Source organism: Haliotis asinina, chromosome 5, assembly GCF_037392515.1.
Source record: "Haliotis asinina isolate JCU_RB_2024 chromosome 5, JCU_Hal_asi_v2, whole genome shotgun sequence".
Taxonomy (NCBI): Eukaryota; Metazoa; Mollusca; class Gastropoda; order Lepetellida; family Haliotidae; genus Haliotis; species Haliotis asinina.
This window is the reverse complement of record NC_090284.1, coordinates 20,506,073-20,521,799: the sequence shown is the minus strand read 5'-3', so window position 1 is coordinate 20,521,799 and position 15,727 is coordinate 20,506,073. Positions and strand designations below refer to the sequence as shown.

The following is a 15,727-nucleotide window of genomic DNA, read 5'->3' as shown; positions in this document are numbered from 1 at the left end:
GTCTTAACACAAAGAGTAGAATGTCAAATAAATATCCAGAATTTTTTCGGATTAGTTTGCTGATAACTAAAAGATCTGGCGATGAATTTCCTTCCTCCTTGGAACATTGTATGATTTGTAGCCAGTGTAACTAGATTGACTTCTATTCTTTTCTTCTTTTCTTTTGAGTGTTCTAATTTCGTCTTGGGTAAATGCATTATCTAGTAACAGTTAAATAACAAAAGCAGTTTATTGGTGCAAATTGGTATGATTATTTTCTTTCAAACCTAAGTTGATCTGTCAACTATTGTGGAGTACATCAATTCTAACCGCTGTACGTGATGAGGCTGCTACACGATTTATCGGCTTCATGTTGTCCAGATCTTCGATGGCTATCATCTGTAATAGCATTGTCCGTGTAATGACCGCCTGGAGCTGACCACACACTTGGATATTAACACAAGTACAATGTTATCCACTAGCGGTTGTCTCTCCCAGTCTCTCGATGTGAGGCATTGAGTGACAAACTGGCTTGATGACCAGCCCATCTGAGTTCTGTGGTTGTCCTTGGCTGACCAGCGGTCTCCCAGTGGATGATAACCACGGCTTGCTAGAGTGCCACTTGTCCGCCCCTTAATGGAGATGAAATCTCTCTGATTACAAGGGCTGTTGACTGATACAAGAGCATTTACTGCACATGATGGCAGTCCGCCATATTGCCGACCAGCCAAGTGGAAAATTAAGACAGCAACAAGCTGTGGCTTTAGTTTGTCAAATCTAAATGCGCCTTTGGAAAATTGGCTGAAGATGTGCACTGGTTTTGTGTACCTGCTTGCTTCCTGGAAGCACGGCTATGCAAGAGTGGCCCGGCTCTATGCTAGGATCAGATTAATTAGCTTGTGGATGGTGAGCAGCCATGTATGAAAAGCCCTCATGAATAATTCCATGCTGAGATGTAATATGCATCCTGCCCCTCCTGAAGAAGGTGGTAACTGTTTGTTGGGCCACTGGCGCTCATTGTCTCCACAGCTTTCAACCGCTGCCCCAAAGGACTCATCAAGCATTTGTGTACTCAATTGAAAAATTAAAAATTTTCAAAACACTTTTTGTCTGGGTAAGTGTGACGATGCCATGATTATGTAATATGCTTTACCAATTTCATTACTGATATTGAATCTTTAAATAATCAAGGGTTAAATGGAATACAATGTAAATTTGATAGTTGAGATAATGCATTTTAGAGTTGTCTAGTTTTTTTGCATGGTAATGGAGAAATGTACATCCCTCAGGTTGGTTAGTGCTTGTCTGGTTGTTAGAGAGCCGCTTTGCTTTGCTTTGCCTTCTGGACTTTACTTCCTTTGAAAATTATTTTATGCCTTTCTAACAAACATGGTGGAAACTCTGAAGGCTGTTCCTGAAATACTTTTTGATTTCTGCCCCTTGGGAGATTCGGGTCGTCAGTCCATTGCTCGTCACAACTACAGGCAGCCATACGTGAAGCACATCTTGGTTACCCCACAAGATTCAATCAGACATCACTTCCCAAAAAGCTGTTTTGAGGATTGGTTGGGGAAAGTACAGTGTGTTGGTGACAGATGCGTTCAACGAGCTAAATTGCCAGATTAAAAGCGGCATGGTGGTTGCTGTCTCTGTAGTTACGCATTGAAATAGACCTCGATGTGTTAAGCATCTTGTGTCATGGTGCTGTCATAGCTGACGTGGCACCCAGTGAGTGTTAGATAGCAAGGTCACATTGTCAGTCAAGCTGCCTGCAAAACTAAACTATTAAGCACCTTAAACATGTATATTATTCAGAAAATGTACCACATGCATTTTATTGGGTGATCATGAGTGTTATTTTCTCTGGAAGGATTGCCTATATCGTACTTAATAGTAAGTGATACATATCACGCCATTTGTAGGTTGATAAAGCAAGCTTTATTTTGATATAATCAAAGCCTGCTGTTATAATTGTCAATGCAAATGGAGAGGAAAGTGAGAACATTACGTGTTTGGTGTTGTGTTTGAGGTTTGTGCGGCAGGTGGTTGTTAGATAATGCAGATTCGGTGCATGACTACAAATACAACAGTATAGCTAGACTTTGATTACCAGGGCTGCCCTGCATCACTGATGCACAGGCTTCCTCCGACTCACTGCCCCGATCCAATTTCTAGTGGGGATTGGTGGACAAGTGAGCACATTCACTGTCAATCCTGACACAATATTCCCACTCAGGAGACAAATCAGCCCATTCTAGCAACTTGTGTAGCTGGGAGATATGGTGGATGTGCCTGACTTGGCCTGTGTTTTGTTCTAGGGCGGGGAGATACAGGCCAGGGGGGAGGGGGGCAGGGTAGGACAGACAGAGGGTAGGGTCACTAGGGGGAAGGGAGAGAGAGACAGAGACAGCAGGTCATGCTGTGCAGGGGAATAGATTTTAGAGAGATTTAGGAAGCATGCGATACTGGTGTCAATAGTGCTCTTGGAGCTGCTATCTTCTTAAACCTAACCAAAGTTACACAGCCACTTGTCTGTTCGAAAGGAGAGAAGACCGTGACAAGTTCTATCCTTAAGTCCAGTAGTTTCACATAAGCCACTAGTCATACAGGGCCTGTGAATATGAATATGTTTGATTTTTAACATTAGGGGGCATTATTGTGGAATACCACAGGGAATCAGTTAAGTTAATGGCCAAAGTTGTCTACCCCTGCTTACCAGAATTTCAGATATTTCAGTATTTTTTTATACCTTGTGTTATTTTGTGAGGTTCTGATGCTCTTGTAATCATATCCTATTTGTAAAACTTGTAACAGGTGGAAACATTAATGATTTTGAAAAGAAACTTGTTACAGGGGTCTGGTTTCGGCAAGTCATGTTGTATATGCAGTATGGGCCTAATTATGGACCTGTGTGTGTTTACAGTTCCCTTAAGGGGCTTTTGAAAGATTGTATAAATTTCAAAGTGACACAAGACACATTTCAGCAAGGAAGAATATAGAAATCCTGCTGTAGTAGAGATCTGGCGTGTAGGTGGCCATTACCATAAGTGACCTAATCACTGCCTATGTTCTTCCACACAGGCAGATAGCACCTGTGTGGAGTAATGACAGGCCTTCATATGTCCATTAGTTAATCACTGTGGATCAATACTTGGACTCCATGCTTGAAACTTACCTAGGCTGCTCCCACTATAGTAGTGTAATAAAGGATGCAAGCTTACGATGATTAATGCTTTGACCTACTGATTGCTCAGTGTGATTGGGCCAGGTTGTGTGTGCTGGTGCAGGTGAAGGTTGTGCTTGGGGAGATGGATATGTCGGGTTGTGCACAGGGTGTGGTCAAGGATGTGGAGTTTGACAGTGATTTTGTGAAGGTTGTTTGTGACAGTGAGGTTATTTGGGTAGTGTGTGACAGGAAGTTTGTAGATGTGTGTGAGTGCAAAGTTGTAAATTTTGTGTGTGATGATGTATGTGACTGAGGTTGTAACTGGAATGATTATTACAGAGGTTGTGCAGTTGTCTGTGACAGGCTGTAAATGTGTGAGATGACGTGTGACAGTGAGGTTGTAAATGTAATGATTGATAGTGAGGTTGTGTGCGACATCCTGTAAATATTGTGCATGATGGGGTGTGTGACAGTGAGGTTGTAAATGAAATGTGTGATTGGGGTATGTGTGATGGAAATGTGGTTGTGTACACAGCCTGTTGGTAGGCGAGGATAAGAGGAGATAGGTGATGTTCTTCATGAAGTGCATGAAGATGGGATTCCATGATTACATACTTGTTGATCTGCGCGAGAGGGCATAATCTGCAGACATCAACTGTTCTGAAGTTAATGCATAAAACATCTGTCTGAGTATACGGTGAGTCCAGTATTTATGTCAGCTTGTCAAATTCCATACTTGCATATGTGGATAGAAATATGAATTGAGATCATTAAAGCAGAGTATTTCTCACCATGATGTGCCTTGTTTCCATACCTCCATTCCATACAGCCATGTTTATCCACCAATCAGATTGTGACTCAAACTCATATGTCTTTGTCAGTAATTGGGTTTATGTTTTGAGGTGATTGCACTGTAACATTGGTTTTGTGCTGTGATGGTAACTGGCCAAGTACTGGGCTAATTTATATAGCTTCAGATGAAAATGCTTAGTGTAGGGTGACAGACACAGTGATGGAGTCTTCTATGACAGACATGTAAATGTGTTTTATGATAGATAAAGATGGGAGGTTGCGTATAATGGTCGAAATGTGTGACAGTGGATGTTGATATCGATATGGGGTTGCGTATAATGGTCGAAATGTGTGGCAATGTGGGTTGATACAAATGAAATGCACAGTGTAGGGCATCAATACAAGGACGTTGATAGTGGTGGATGTGTGGTAGTTTTATGGTAGACATCAATACAAGGACATGGATAGTCTTGGTCATGTATTTTATGGTAAACATCAATACAAAGTGTCATGTAATGCTGGACATTGGGTTGTTTATGGTAGACATCAATGAGAGTAATTCATCTCATTGCATGGTTATGTATTGCACTAGAAATCTGACCATAGATAGTCAATGTAGGTACAAGGTCATGTATTGTGCTAGAAATTTCTGACCACCTATGCTTGATGTGATACAATGTTTTTTGTCTCTATTTGTCGCTAGAATCAAACATGTTTGTAGCACGTACCAGTTTATATTCGTGTTTGGTGTTTTTCAACTTAACATCCATAATTTGAAGTACAAGAGATGTGTTGACAGATTGTCAATTTCAGAATTAGGTCATATTTTATGTTTATTACTAGAAATGTGACATTTGGTTTACTTCCTGTGACTGACTGTGGATATTCAAATGAATCATGTTTAATTTTTATGTGGAGAGATGTTTGACATCAGTTGGTTGTCAGCCTAGTATTCGAAGTAGCAGTAGTAGTAGCAGTGATGTGTTGTGGTTTCAGTATTAGGCTATGTTTCCACATATTAGTAGACATGTGTGACATTGGTTACTGGAACCATAACATGTCGTAGTAATGATGTCAGTATTACTGATTCCTGTGAAGATTTGGGTTAGTATTGGTCCTCAGTAACCATGCTTGTTGTAACAGGCGACAAACAGGATTGGAGGGTCAGGCTCTCTTGGTTGACACATGTCATTGTATCTCATATGTGTAGATCATTGCTCATGGTGTCGATCACTGGATTGTCTGCACACTTATTATTTACAGACTGCTGTCATATTGCTGGAATATTGGTGATGTGTCGATAAACACAGCAAACCAACCAAAACAGTGTTGGAAGACTGACATCATGACACTCCAAAGGACTTGGACCATGTGTGGGAGTGGAAAATCTAAACTGATTACAAACTGAAACAGAAATACTCACAAGTGTATGTTTCCGTCTCAGGAAGGAAGTGCAAAATGAATTGGGATGCAGATATATGATTTGAGTGATTTCCTCTCTCTAGACCTTTGATATGGTAAGCGAGAGCGTGTGCCTTGCCTAGACTCACACCCTCCTCTGATACCTGCCAGTCACACCCTTCATCACTGACGACACCTCCATCCCACTAGAGACTGGCTCCATGGCTCCTAGCATGGTGGTTCAGTTGCTTACATTACTGATAACTAAGTAGGGGCATTTTGTGCAAATTGGGACGAAATCCAAGTTTTGTCTACAAACCGTGATTATTCAAGAGGTGTAGGGTGTTACCGAGTTTGCACAATTTAAAATTCTAATGCATGTGTAGCACATTGCTGGTATGTTGCATTTTTCAAACCATTTATAGTTTTTATTTAGTAAAGTTTGTGTAATGACTTAAATTCAGATTCAGCAATAAGCAAATGATTCTATTATCAGAAAGGTAAAACCTTTTGCATCCATTTGTTTTGCCAAAATACAAATTCAAACTGTACATTTGGATGTTTTTAGATACGAATGTGTTGAGATAGCAAAGGTACTTGGGCCCTTTAGGTTCACTGCTGTGTTTTTTAATATTCTAGGGACCATTTGTAACTTTTAATATCAGGGTTGTAGCATCTAATTTTATTGGCCTCATCATTGGTCTGAAACAGTGCATGATCTCAACTGGGTGGACGGTGAAGTAGCCTAGCGGTTAAGGCATTTGTCATGCCGAGAACCAGGGTTCGATAACCTCACATGTGCACAGTGTGAAGCCCATTTTTTGTGTTCTTTTTTGATATTGAAGGAATATTGCTAAAGATGTGTCAAACTTAAACTCACTTTCTCAACTGAAAGTGACTTTTTGATGACATCAAATCTTATACAGGTGTCTTGTTGATTTGTTGACTGACCATACTGTTACAGGAAGGAAATTGGTATTTTTGTGAATTTCTTATTTTGTGATAATCCTGAAATAAAGATCTATAGCAGCTGCCTTTTCTCAGGCTATTCCTGATTCAAACTGAACCATATAATGCTATTGTTAAAGAATTGTTGAGCTGTTCAAACCTCCATTTTCTTTTGACAATGCTCAGAATCTTGTAATATTGTTTGGACAAAGCAGATATGATAATGACTTTGGGATTGGCATTGGCAGCCACGAGATGTATTATTTGTAAAATCTCAGTAATTCTTGTGTCACCTTAGCCACCGTTTTAATACAGTTATGATAATGAACCTTTTTCCCTCATGACAGACGCATTTCAAAGAGGGAGTTTCTGTATGTGATATTAATAAAGGCTTAGTCTTTATCAAAATTGGATCAAGGTTGCTTTTCCCACTATACAAGTCATTGAGGCTGTATTTTTCTCCAGTGCGTCTATGATTTCCTTATCTAATGTCAGTCTGTCTGTCATTGGACGTGTCTGAAGCTGCCATTGTGTGGTCAGCGCTAGCCATGATTACAGATTTTCTGGACACTCTTTCAGCCCGAGTAAAATGGGTGATCACAGTCCATCACAAATCCCAGCCAAATCATCTGGCATTGAAGATGGAAAAGCCAGCGGCAACTGTCATTGTTTCGTAATGCATCACATCCCTGTCAAATTAGACAGCATATCCATTGATTGGCCAATCCAGTACACATATTACTGTAAGTCAGATGGTGAAGAGTTGACTGTAATCAAACACCTTCCACTACTCTCTACATGGTGGTACTACATCACAATTACGTTTCCTGAGAATGTTATTTGCTTCTTGTAGACAGAACTTTACCCTTGTGGGTGTTTCCCTGGCACTGCTAGCAGGTATAGTTCACCTCGGAGACTAAGATTAGAAAGAAGTGTCAGATTTGGTAATGGCCAATATTAAAAAAATTACTCAAGGTGTAAAAGAAAAGGGTGATGGTGTTTAGTACCACGGCCTACAAGATGACGACAGAAATAGATTGGTGTATAGGCCTATTTTCATTGAAGCAGCCCTACAAGCTTGCCTGAAAAGGTGCAAGTATATATTCATGGCTTTCTCTGGACAACTGGCTGAAGGAATGCATCTCTTGGGGACAATTTGGGAGAGAAATGAAATAAATGGTTCACAGGTCAGCTTTGGGCCAAAGTCTTCCTTTTAAGTTCTGATGTGCATTAAATGTGTCTGAAGTCATACACATGCTTCTGTCCCATATGCAGTTTCTAGCCCCAGAATGATCTACAAGGCAGATTATGGGTAAGCATGTATTTTTCAGACATGCATGGTACGACCAGATTCTGTTTTCTTCTAATCCAAGACATCGACACCAACAAAGAAAGAGTCATTCATATGCTCACAACTTGAATGATTTATGTTTAATTGGAGAGTCAGACCAACTCTGCTGAACCACCTTTAAACATTCACTGGCATGTTTTCATAGGACTTGAGACAGACAAATACAAATGTACAATGTTTTTGCCAGTCGAATTAGCAGACACATGTCTGCTTGCAAACCTTATCACCGACAAAAGCATGTTTTCAATGAACATCATTCAGACATATGCAAGTTGACAAGTCTTGTGCATTTTGCGATGGTTCGAGTGACAGTTGCAAGTATTTCATTCAAAGATACCCAGGATCAAATGCATATGCATACAAGAGAGGGACTATGTTTGGGAGCTGTCCGACTGTCGCTATGAGCATGTTGCCTTCAGGAAGGAATCTGCCCGACAATGTCCGTGTCTTCGGGATCCATTGTCCCGCTAGTCCATGCTATTGTGCCGTTGAGTAGGGGATTAGGTCAGCAGCGAGCCCTCCTCCTTGCTGCTCAACTCAGTAAATGAGGAAATGAGCATGTGGCCCCTAGGGTCTCCTTTCCCCTGACCAGGGCCGGCTCCCCGTCATGTCTAGGAGCTGCTTTCTGGCTCACATATTGCCTCAGCACATGAACATGATGAATCCTGGCTGCGCTGCACACTTGAGTGACAAAACAGATTGAATGAGGTAGAGATTGTATCAAATGGATTGCAAAAATATCAAATCTTGTGGAAAGAATCTGTTTAAGAATTGTTCATTCATTTGATTTGAGTGCAAATTTATCAGGAGTGAAATGAATCGGTGCTGGGTGCAGTAAACAGTTTTATGTGTTGATGTTCGTCAAGATTGATCCGACTGTCACTGGAGATGGTATTTAGAGAATGTATCTGAATGTGTGTGAGAGCTTTTGTTAGTATGTAGCTGAAAAAAGTATGTGTCAGTGTATATGTGGCCAGATACTCCCACATGCTGTTGGGGCCAGTGGTAGACACAGTGGCAGACGTCAGAACCAATCCTCGACCCTCTGTGCCCCGTCTGGCTCCTGTTGTTGACAGCCTCATATCAGCCAGGTGACATTTAAGATCAAAATTTGTCAGTGCAACTATCAGGATAGATAATGTTGGCAGTATCACATCATTGAGTCAGAGGAAGCCGATCTGACTAATGGTTTGATAAGACTTAATACTGTTTGTACTGGGTGATCTGTCATAAAGGCAAAATCTGATGTTCGACATCACATGTGTTTGTAATTTGAAAGATCAGGCTGAAGAACATGATTTTATCTTGGACAAAATATGTGCCTATATGTTGCATGTGTTTGACATAATATGGTAGTTTCTCCGTGGTATTTTTAGATGGGTTTCAGTGGGTTATTCGTTTGATGCCCAGCATATATCTATTGAAATTTGATATTACTTCAAGCGAATGAGGATTTGAATGTATGTTTCTTAGGTTACGTTCTACAAAAGATGTCTCTAATATTCTTCTTGTTTCTTTATGCTCTTCAAAATTACTTGGCACAAAGTTAGTTATAAGTTATCTCCCATGAGGATTGTATTTGCATACTGTGATGCTTTTGAAAGGAAATGGGTAGTGTTGTGCAAGTGTCTACTCACTCACTCAATCACTCACTCACTCACTCACGTTCATATGTCAGTTTCAGTGTGTAATGTTTTTTCATAATTTACGAAGGGTAATATGAATATTTGAAAGGATGTCCCAGAGCTCAGCCATGTTTCGTTCCTTCAGAGGTGATAATAGAGTGATTGGGCTGAAAGACAAGCAGGAGAATTTGGCCAATAACAGTGGAGGGTCTGTATGTTTGGCAGTGTTATCACGATACAGAGTGATCGGTCAAGTCAGTGTAGTTGCATGATGACAGGTGATCTGATCACCATCAGGATGGCAGGATGTCCCCCAAGATAACTGCAATGCACAGATTAGTGTCACTTCACAAGGGGGACAAGGTCCTGTTAGGGGTGGGAAGCAGGACACAAACAGGTTTAAGGTACAAGTCTTTGGTAAAAGTCCCATGCGAGAGTTCACTTGGTGGTTCAAAGGACCCAGTGTCCTTAAAAGAATATGTGTACCTGTTCATTCCAACCTGAACGGACATGCATATCATACCACTTTCCCCTTGATGTAGATCCAAGTTCAAATGTAAATTTTGCTCCTCTTGGAATTGCAGAGTCTGCCTGCGGAATGGGTAGATGTGGAATAAATGTAAGGTGGCATGCAATAATGGAATATGATTTGGAATGTGGAAATATGTAGATGCGATTGAAGGGAATGTCACATAAATGAAGGCGTATACCAAATGAACATGAATGGGTTCTAACGCTGCGTCGAACAGCGGTGGGGTAGCCTAGTGGTTAAAGCAATTCCTCGTCATGTGGAAGAACTTAGTTCGATTCCCCACATAGGTTCAGTGTATAAGATAAACAATCTGACCATGTGTAGATATTGGATGAGTGAACACATGAAGAGAAATATACTTGTAGATTATGTAAACATTTAGACTATTAATATGTAAAGATTAAGGGAACATGTAGACGTGGAATAAGTGAACATGTGTATTTGGAATAGTTAAGCATATAAATGTTAAATGGGTGAACTTGCAGATGTTGAATAAATGAACATGTGTAAGTGGAATTAACATTAAGAAATGGAAGCAATGTTACAGAATGAACAGCTAAAGCAATGTTCATTTCAATGTCCACTCTTTTTCATGATTTAACAAAAATAATCTTTTCACGCCAGATGACAACAAAAAGAAATTGATAAAAGAAGCTCCATTTGAAAGCTGTTCAGTATCAGGTTGCAATTCACAAGAACTTTGATCAGTATCTCCTTTTGAAAATGCTGAACATATTCCTGTCCCAGAAGCCTAGTAATTTTTTCACCTAAGATAGATGTAACCTACCATTTTTTCGGGTCAGTGTTTACATCTTTTCTCCTGGTTATATGTTCTCTCATTCAGGGGACATCCATCTTCCAAAGCCATACCTAAAGCAGCCACATCTTCGCCTCGATTCAAGTGAAACTCAATTGAGCACTTAAGAATTTGGGTCACCAACTTCAAAGAATCATTTGCCATCTTGGAAAACAACCGTGCACTCTGTTGATCTTGTACTGCTCCTGTTTTAATGAAACTCAATTGATATTTCCTTGTGCGCCCTATCACCATGGGAGTCAGGGTCCGATTACGTGGTCCTTCCTAAGGGAAATGATAAACATTTCCTACTATTTCCCTTTGGATAAAACTTGACTGCAACTTCCATTAAGAGAACCAATATTTCTGGTCTAACAGGTCACAGAGCCATCTGTATTAGTATCGCTTACTTTGGATGTTTTTGTAAAGAACCTCGGATTAGGTCAATCAGATCCAGAAATGACTTTACAGTATAGTTTGAGAAGGAGCTAAATGTGCGAAGATGGCTGACAAAATTTCATTGTATTTGTAAGAAGCTGAATAATACAGTTGGACATAATAATGTTTGGCTATTCCATTTTGATATTTGTAAGGTGCGTTGTCATCAAGACAAGAACACACTGAGAGAACAAAGTAGCAAAAAGGTAATGTTATACAAAGCCCTGAATATTTTTGTGATAATTAGAATACATGTACCAACTGCAGTCTGCATAATTTTTGTCATTCACATCTATGGATCTAATATACACTATTTCTTAGTTTTTTGTTTAAAAAAAGAATGATTTTAAATAAAGAATAATTTACTGGGTTGTATTTTGAAAGTGGAAGTGAATGTTTATATGGGAAAAAACGTACTGGGGCTAGTTTCACTATGCAACTAGGGCACTTTAACTGTAATAGTGCGTTTTAAAGCATAAGAGTCATGATTGCTTTGTGCAAAGATTGGTTTGTTTAACAGGGGCAACAGTACAGACAATCTTAGCACTAAGACTAAGTTAGTGTTAACGTCCAAGAATTATGATGGCCTTAGTGCTAAGACTCCTTTGTACAAGTGTGGGAATGCTAAACATATTGTGCCAGTTGTAAGAATGCAGTTGTCATAAAAAATGTGATAATGTCTTTTGTAACTACCATGATTTAATGTAAAAATGATGTCAAGGAAGCAAAGTCACTCCATGAAAATTCAATTCTGTGTTACTGAGCATTAGGACATATTGTAAAGTCGTCTGAAATTTCTTTTTACAATGTTCAAGTTAACTGCCTTGAATACAGGTTTTTCTAAATTCACAATCGTGATGAGGACATCGAAACAGCAGCAATTTAAGGAAGTCCAAGATAAAAACCTAAACTCAAATAAAAACATAATCAAACATAAAGTTAAAAATAATCTCGGACCTGGGTGAGTGTATGACACAGCTGTTACAGTAACGAGAGTGGCGAATGATTGATCATGTCCCCTTGTTACACTGACAGTGGGACTAGGGAAGGGTGGGGCTACTGTGGGGATTACCAGCCAGGCTGGGATGGTCAGTAATGGCGGTTTAGTGCACGCGTAACATTTGCTGGACACCCCTCTGCATAACAATCAGGCAGCCTGACAGCCCTTGGGATAATTACTGTTGTTTAATTGAGGCTCAGTTGAGCTTGGTAGGGACAACATGGGTCCAGGGAGTCTAGAGAAACTGCGACTAATCAGGACATTAACGTAAAAAATATCCTATTAATGGCGACATTTTGTACCAATTTTTTTCCTAATGCTGTAGAAAGCAAATATTTTGCCACACTTAACATAGGGATTATTATACAATTGCTGAAAGAAAGGTTGAGTCATGTTTTGTTTCGTAGTTTAATAAAGAAACGAGATTATTTTTTTGGTTGAATTATTTAACAAAGGTCTTGGTTATGAGAATAAAATATGGAGGATCTGCTTTTAGGTTTGCATTAAAAAATTGATGTGCTGATAATTGGCGGTAGAGGCTGTGTGTGAGAAGCACTTGGGTGAGAGTCGGGCTATGGCGTAATTGGTCATCTTGATACCGACGACTGGTTACACCACTGCCTGGTGGCTTGCCCAATGCCGCCCGCTCACTCGCTCGCCGGCTCTTCTCGGCCAACTGATCGGTAATATTGATCGTGCATGTGAGCTGTACATCGAGTGTGTTGTGTAACTCTATCACCCTGACATGCTTGCGGCCATCGCTGGCTCCTTCCCCTTTCCCTCTTGCCATTCTCTCCTCGTCCTCTTTCTCGCAATGACTTCAGAATACTATTTGTTTGCTGACCTTGTTGTGCAAAAAACAAAATCACCTTTGGTATTCCCTTGACTGCAGCCATTGTGCCCAGTGACAGTTCTGTCGGTTGACACACTTGCTGAAATACATGTTGCCATCACCCATCTCTCATTGCGAGGGCGCGGACTGTGTCACTGCAATGGCGGTTCAAAGTGCATGTGGGGGATAATTGTCTGTAATAATGGTCTTGTGACCTCATTGGCTATTGATAGGTCTATTATCGGCAGGCAAGGCGCAATAATAAAGGGTATGCAGTGTATTGCAATTACCTGCACCGTACTGGGAACGAAAATGCAGTGATATATATATATATATGTTAACAGTGTAGACTCAATTAGCCCTATAGTGAAGCTGTATACATACATAAATACAACTGTATCTCTAAACACGCTCGGGTGAAAGAAAACACAAGGTTTATTTAATGTTTGTTCAAGCAGATCTCCTTGAGCAAATACTATAAAGCAATATGATTACCCCATTAAGTGATGCGAGCAGACGGCCAGATTATGATCAGGCTGTGAGTTGTGTGGCAACTGGGAGAGGCAGAGTTACCTCCCTTATTCCCTCCTGGCTGAACAAGGCAACTGTCAGTCGCATGATAAGGGAAGGGCATGTTTCTGGACCCCCGTGACCTACCACTGAATCAGTCAGTGTCTCTGACAGAATGCCATGGCATTACAGTAGTTCTATTATTTTTACCTGGTTAAAGCTTTTTTTTTGAAGAGAAACTTGATGAAAGTAAGAGGCACAAAAGACTGACAATGTTGTGGCCTTGGGGCGAAGCTTTCATGTTCTCAGGAGTCCATCTTTCAAAGGCTAATACCAAAATTGATACGTTAGACTCGAGTATCTTTTAATAAGCATCATTTATTGGATTCCGTCCTGCTTCCTATTGCTTCATTTCAGCAGAAATATGATCTTATGGCAAGGAGTTTTTAAATGAAATTCAAACACGCTTGTTTCAACTTGAAAGATATAGACGATACAGGCAGCAGTTGTTGTACAAAGCAAATGATTACCTACTGCTCGTTCACTGCTAATATGCTACACTGTAATTATCTCTGTTTTCATTCAGTCACAAAAAATCTAATTGCTTTTGTCATGTTTGTTTTTTTCGTTTCATCTTCTATTTTCCATGTAATGCTGGGGTAATGAGTTTAACGGGGTAGATTTCTAAATTGATCCAATGTTTGAACAATAGACTCAAGTTTAACCAGCCCCACGTTGTACTTGAGTCATAAAACGTTGTCATAAAACATTGTTGGAATTTGTGGACCTGCAACCATGTCACAGACGTGTGGTGCCGAAAACTCGAGTTGGTTAAGTGATCACCAGGTGTCAACTCTGCACTATGGTGGTATAATAACCCATATTAGAGTTGTAGAAAAGTGTTACCATTTGTGTGTCTAAATACTTCAATATTTTTTCTCTCGAATTCATTATGATTAATTATTTTCATGTTATGAAATGATTTTGTGCTCCTCGGACCACATGTGATTTCTGGTTTTCAAATTTATAAAAACAATTTGTACATTGCTGTGATTCAGTGATCATTAATTGTCCTTGTTTGCTCTTTCAGACAAGTCAGCAGCTCAGCCCCCAGGCCTGGAGCAAGGGTCCCTTGGGTTCATTATGCCCCCCTACTATACTAACGGTGCTTCGATGGTAAGTTCAACCAATATTTATCCTTCTCTACAGATCCAAGTCACATGCAACACCTTTCATTTGTTTCTCCTGCCATTTTTCGTTGGCAAGATCACATATTTGAACACTAGTTTTCCAGATTTGAAGAAATATCCACTGTTGTATTTTGATTGGATAATTTTTTTTGGTCATGAATCATAAGTGTTGAAAAGAAATTATTTCAAATGCCACTGAAACCAGTTAAGTGTTACTCAACATTCTGTATAACATTAAAATTTCACACTATATTCTGTATGGCATTAAAATATTGCTCCTCTTACCAAGTGACATCAATTAGTCATTTGTGCAGGAAAATAGATGTGAACTGAGTTGGGTTCACAATTCTAAGCATGAAGAATTCATGTGACGGTGTTGTATGTGACTTGGCTCGAAGCAGTCCATGAAGAAATATCAGTTATCATGACACCTTTAGAAGCCGCCTTGTATACGGTAAGTGATATTCCCATGTTAATGGCAACTTCAGAAATCATCAGTGCTTTTATAGCTTTAGTGACAGATTAGAGAAAATACTACTGTCTTGACATCACATACCAAGCTATCCTTCATATCACGGCAATCAGTGTTGATATGTTGTCAGGTGAACGTTTTTAATGTGGATACCATCGAAACCTTTCCCACTAAAACTGATATAGACTTTCAAAGTTTTAAGTGACACAGGACAATCGTACCCACTTGAGTTTATTGAGTTTCGCGCTGTATGAAATTCTAGAAACTATGTGTTGTGGAGCATGCGTGTATTTTTCACATGCTAGAAGCTTCGGTAATGTTACTCAGCATGTCCCATGGCTTAAGAGCTCTCCAACAATGGGCAAAAGAGGCTCTCATCTCACTGAAAATAATCAATAACTAAAATTTAGGAAAGAAATGCTGACCCAAATGGAGACTTGGTTAATCATTTGAAGAAAACCACATCTTTTGTGCAAGTGGCCTGAAGTCTTGAGAACAGAAATCAATATCACTCGGCTAGTGTTTTGAGGGAAGAGATCTGAAGAAGAGGACGACTGGCCATTCCTCCATCTTATCAGTAGCCTTGCATGACAGGGGTTGTATTGTCTAGTGGGGTAGACATGTGTGCCACCCTAAACCCAGCACCTTGTATGTTATCCAGATGTCATCGCGTTGTACGTTACCATAATGCTGCC

General features: G+C 40.0%; 1 protein-coding gene across 5 annotated transcripts in view; it reads left to right on the top strand.

Annotated features, from left to right (window-relative positions):
- The window catches only part of LOC137283347 (protein pangolin, isoforms A/H/I/S-like), a 65,314-nt gene that overhangs the window by 15,462 nt on the left and 34,125 nt on the right, over positions 1-15,727 (top strand). For all 5 annotated transcript variants that reach the window (XM_067814802.1, XM_067814804.1, XM_067814805.1 and 2 more), the window contains exon 3: positions 14,461-14,546. In XM_067814802.1, coding sequence (XP_067670903.1) covers positions 14,461-14,546 — 86 coding nt within the window. The remainder of the gene's footprint in view (positions 1-14,460; positions 14,547-15,727) is intronic.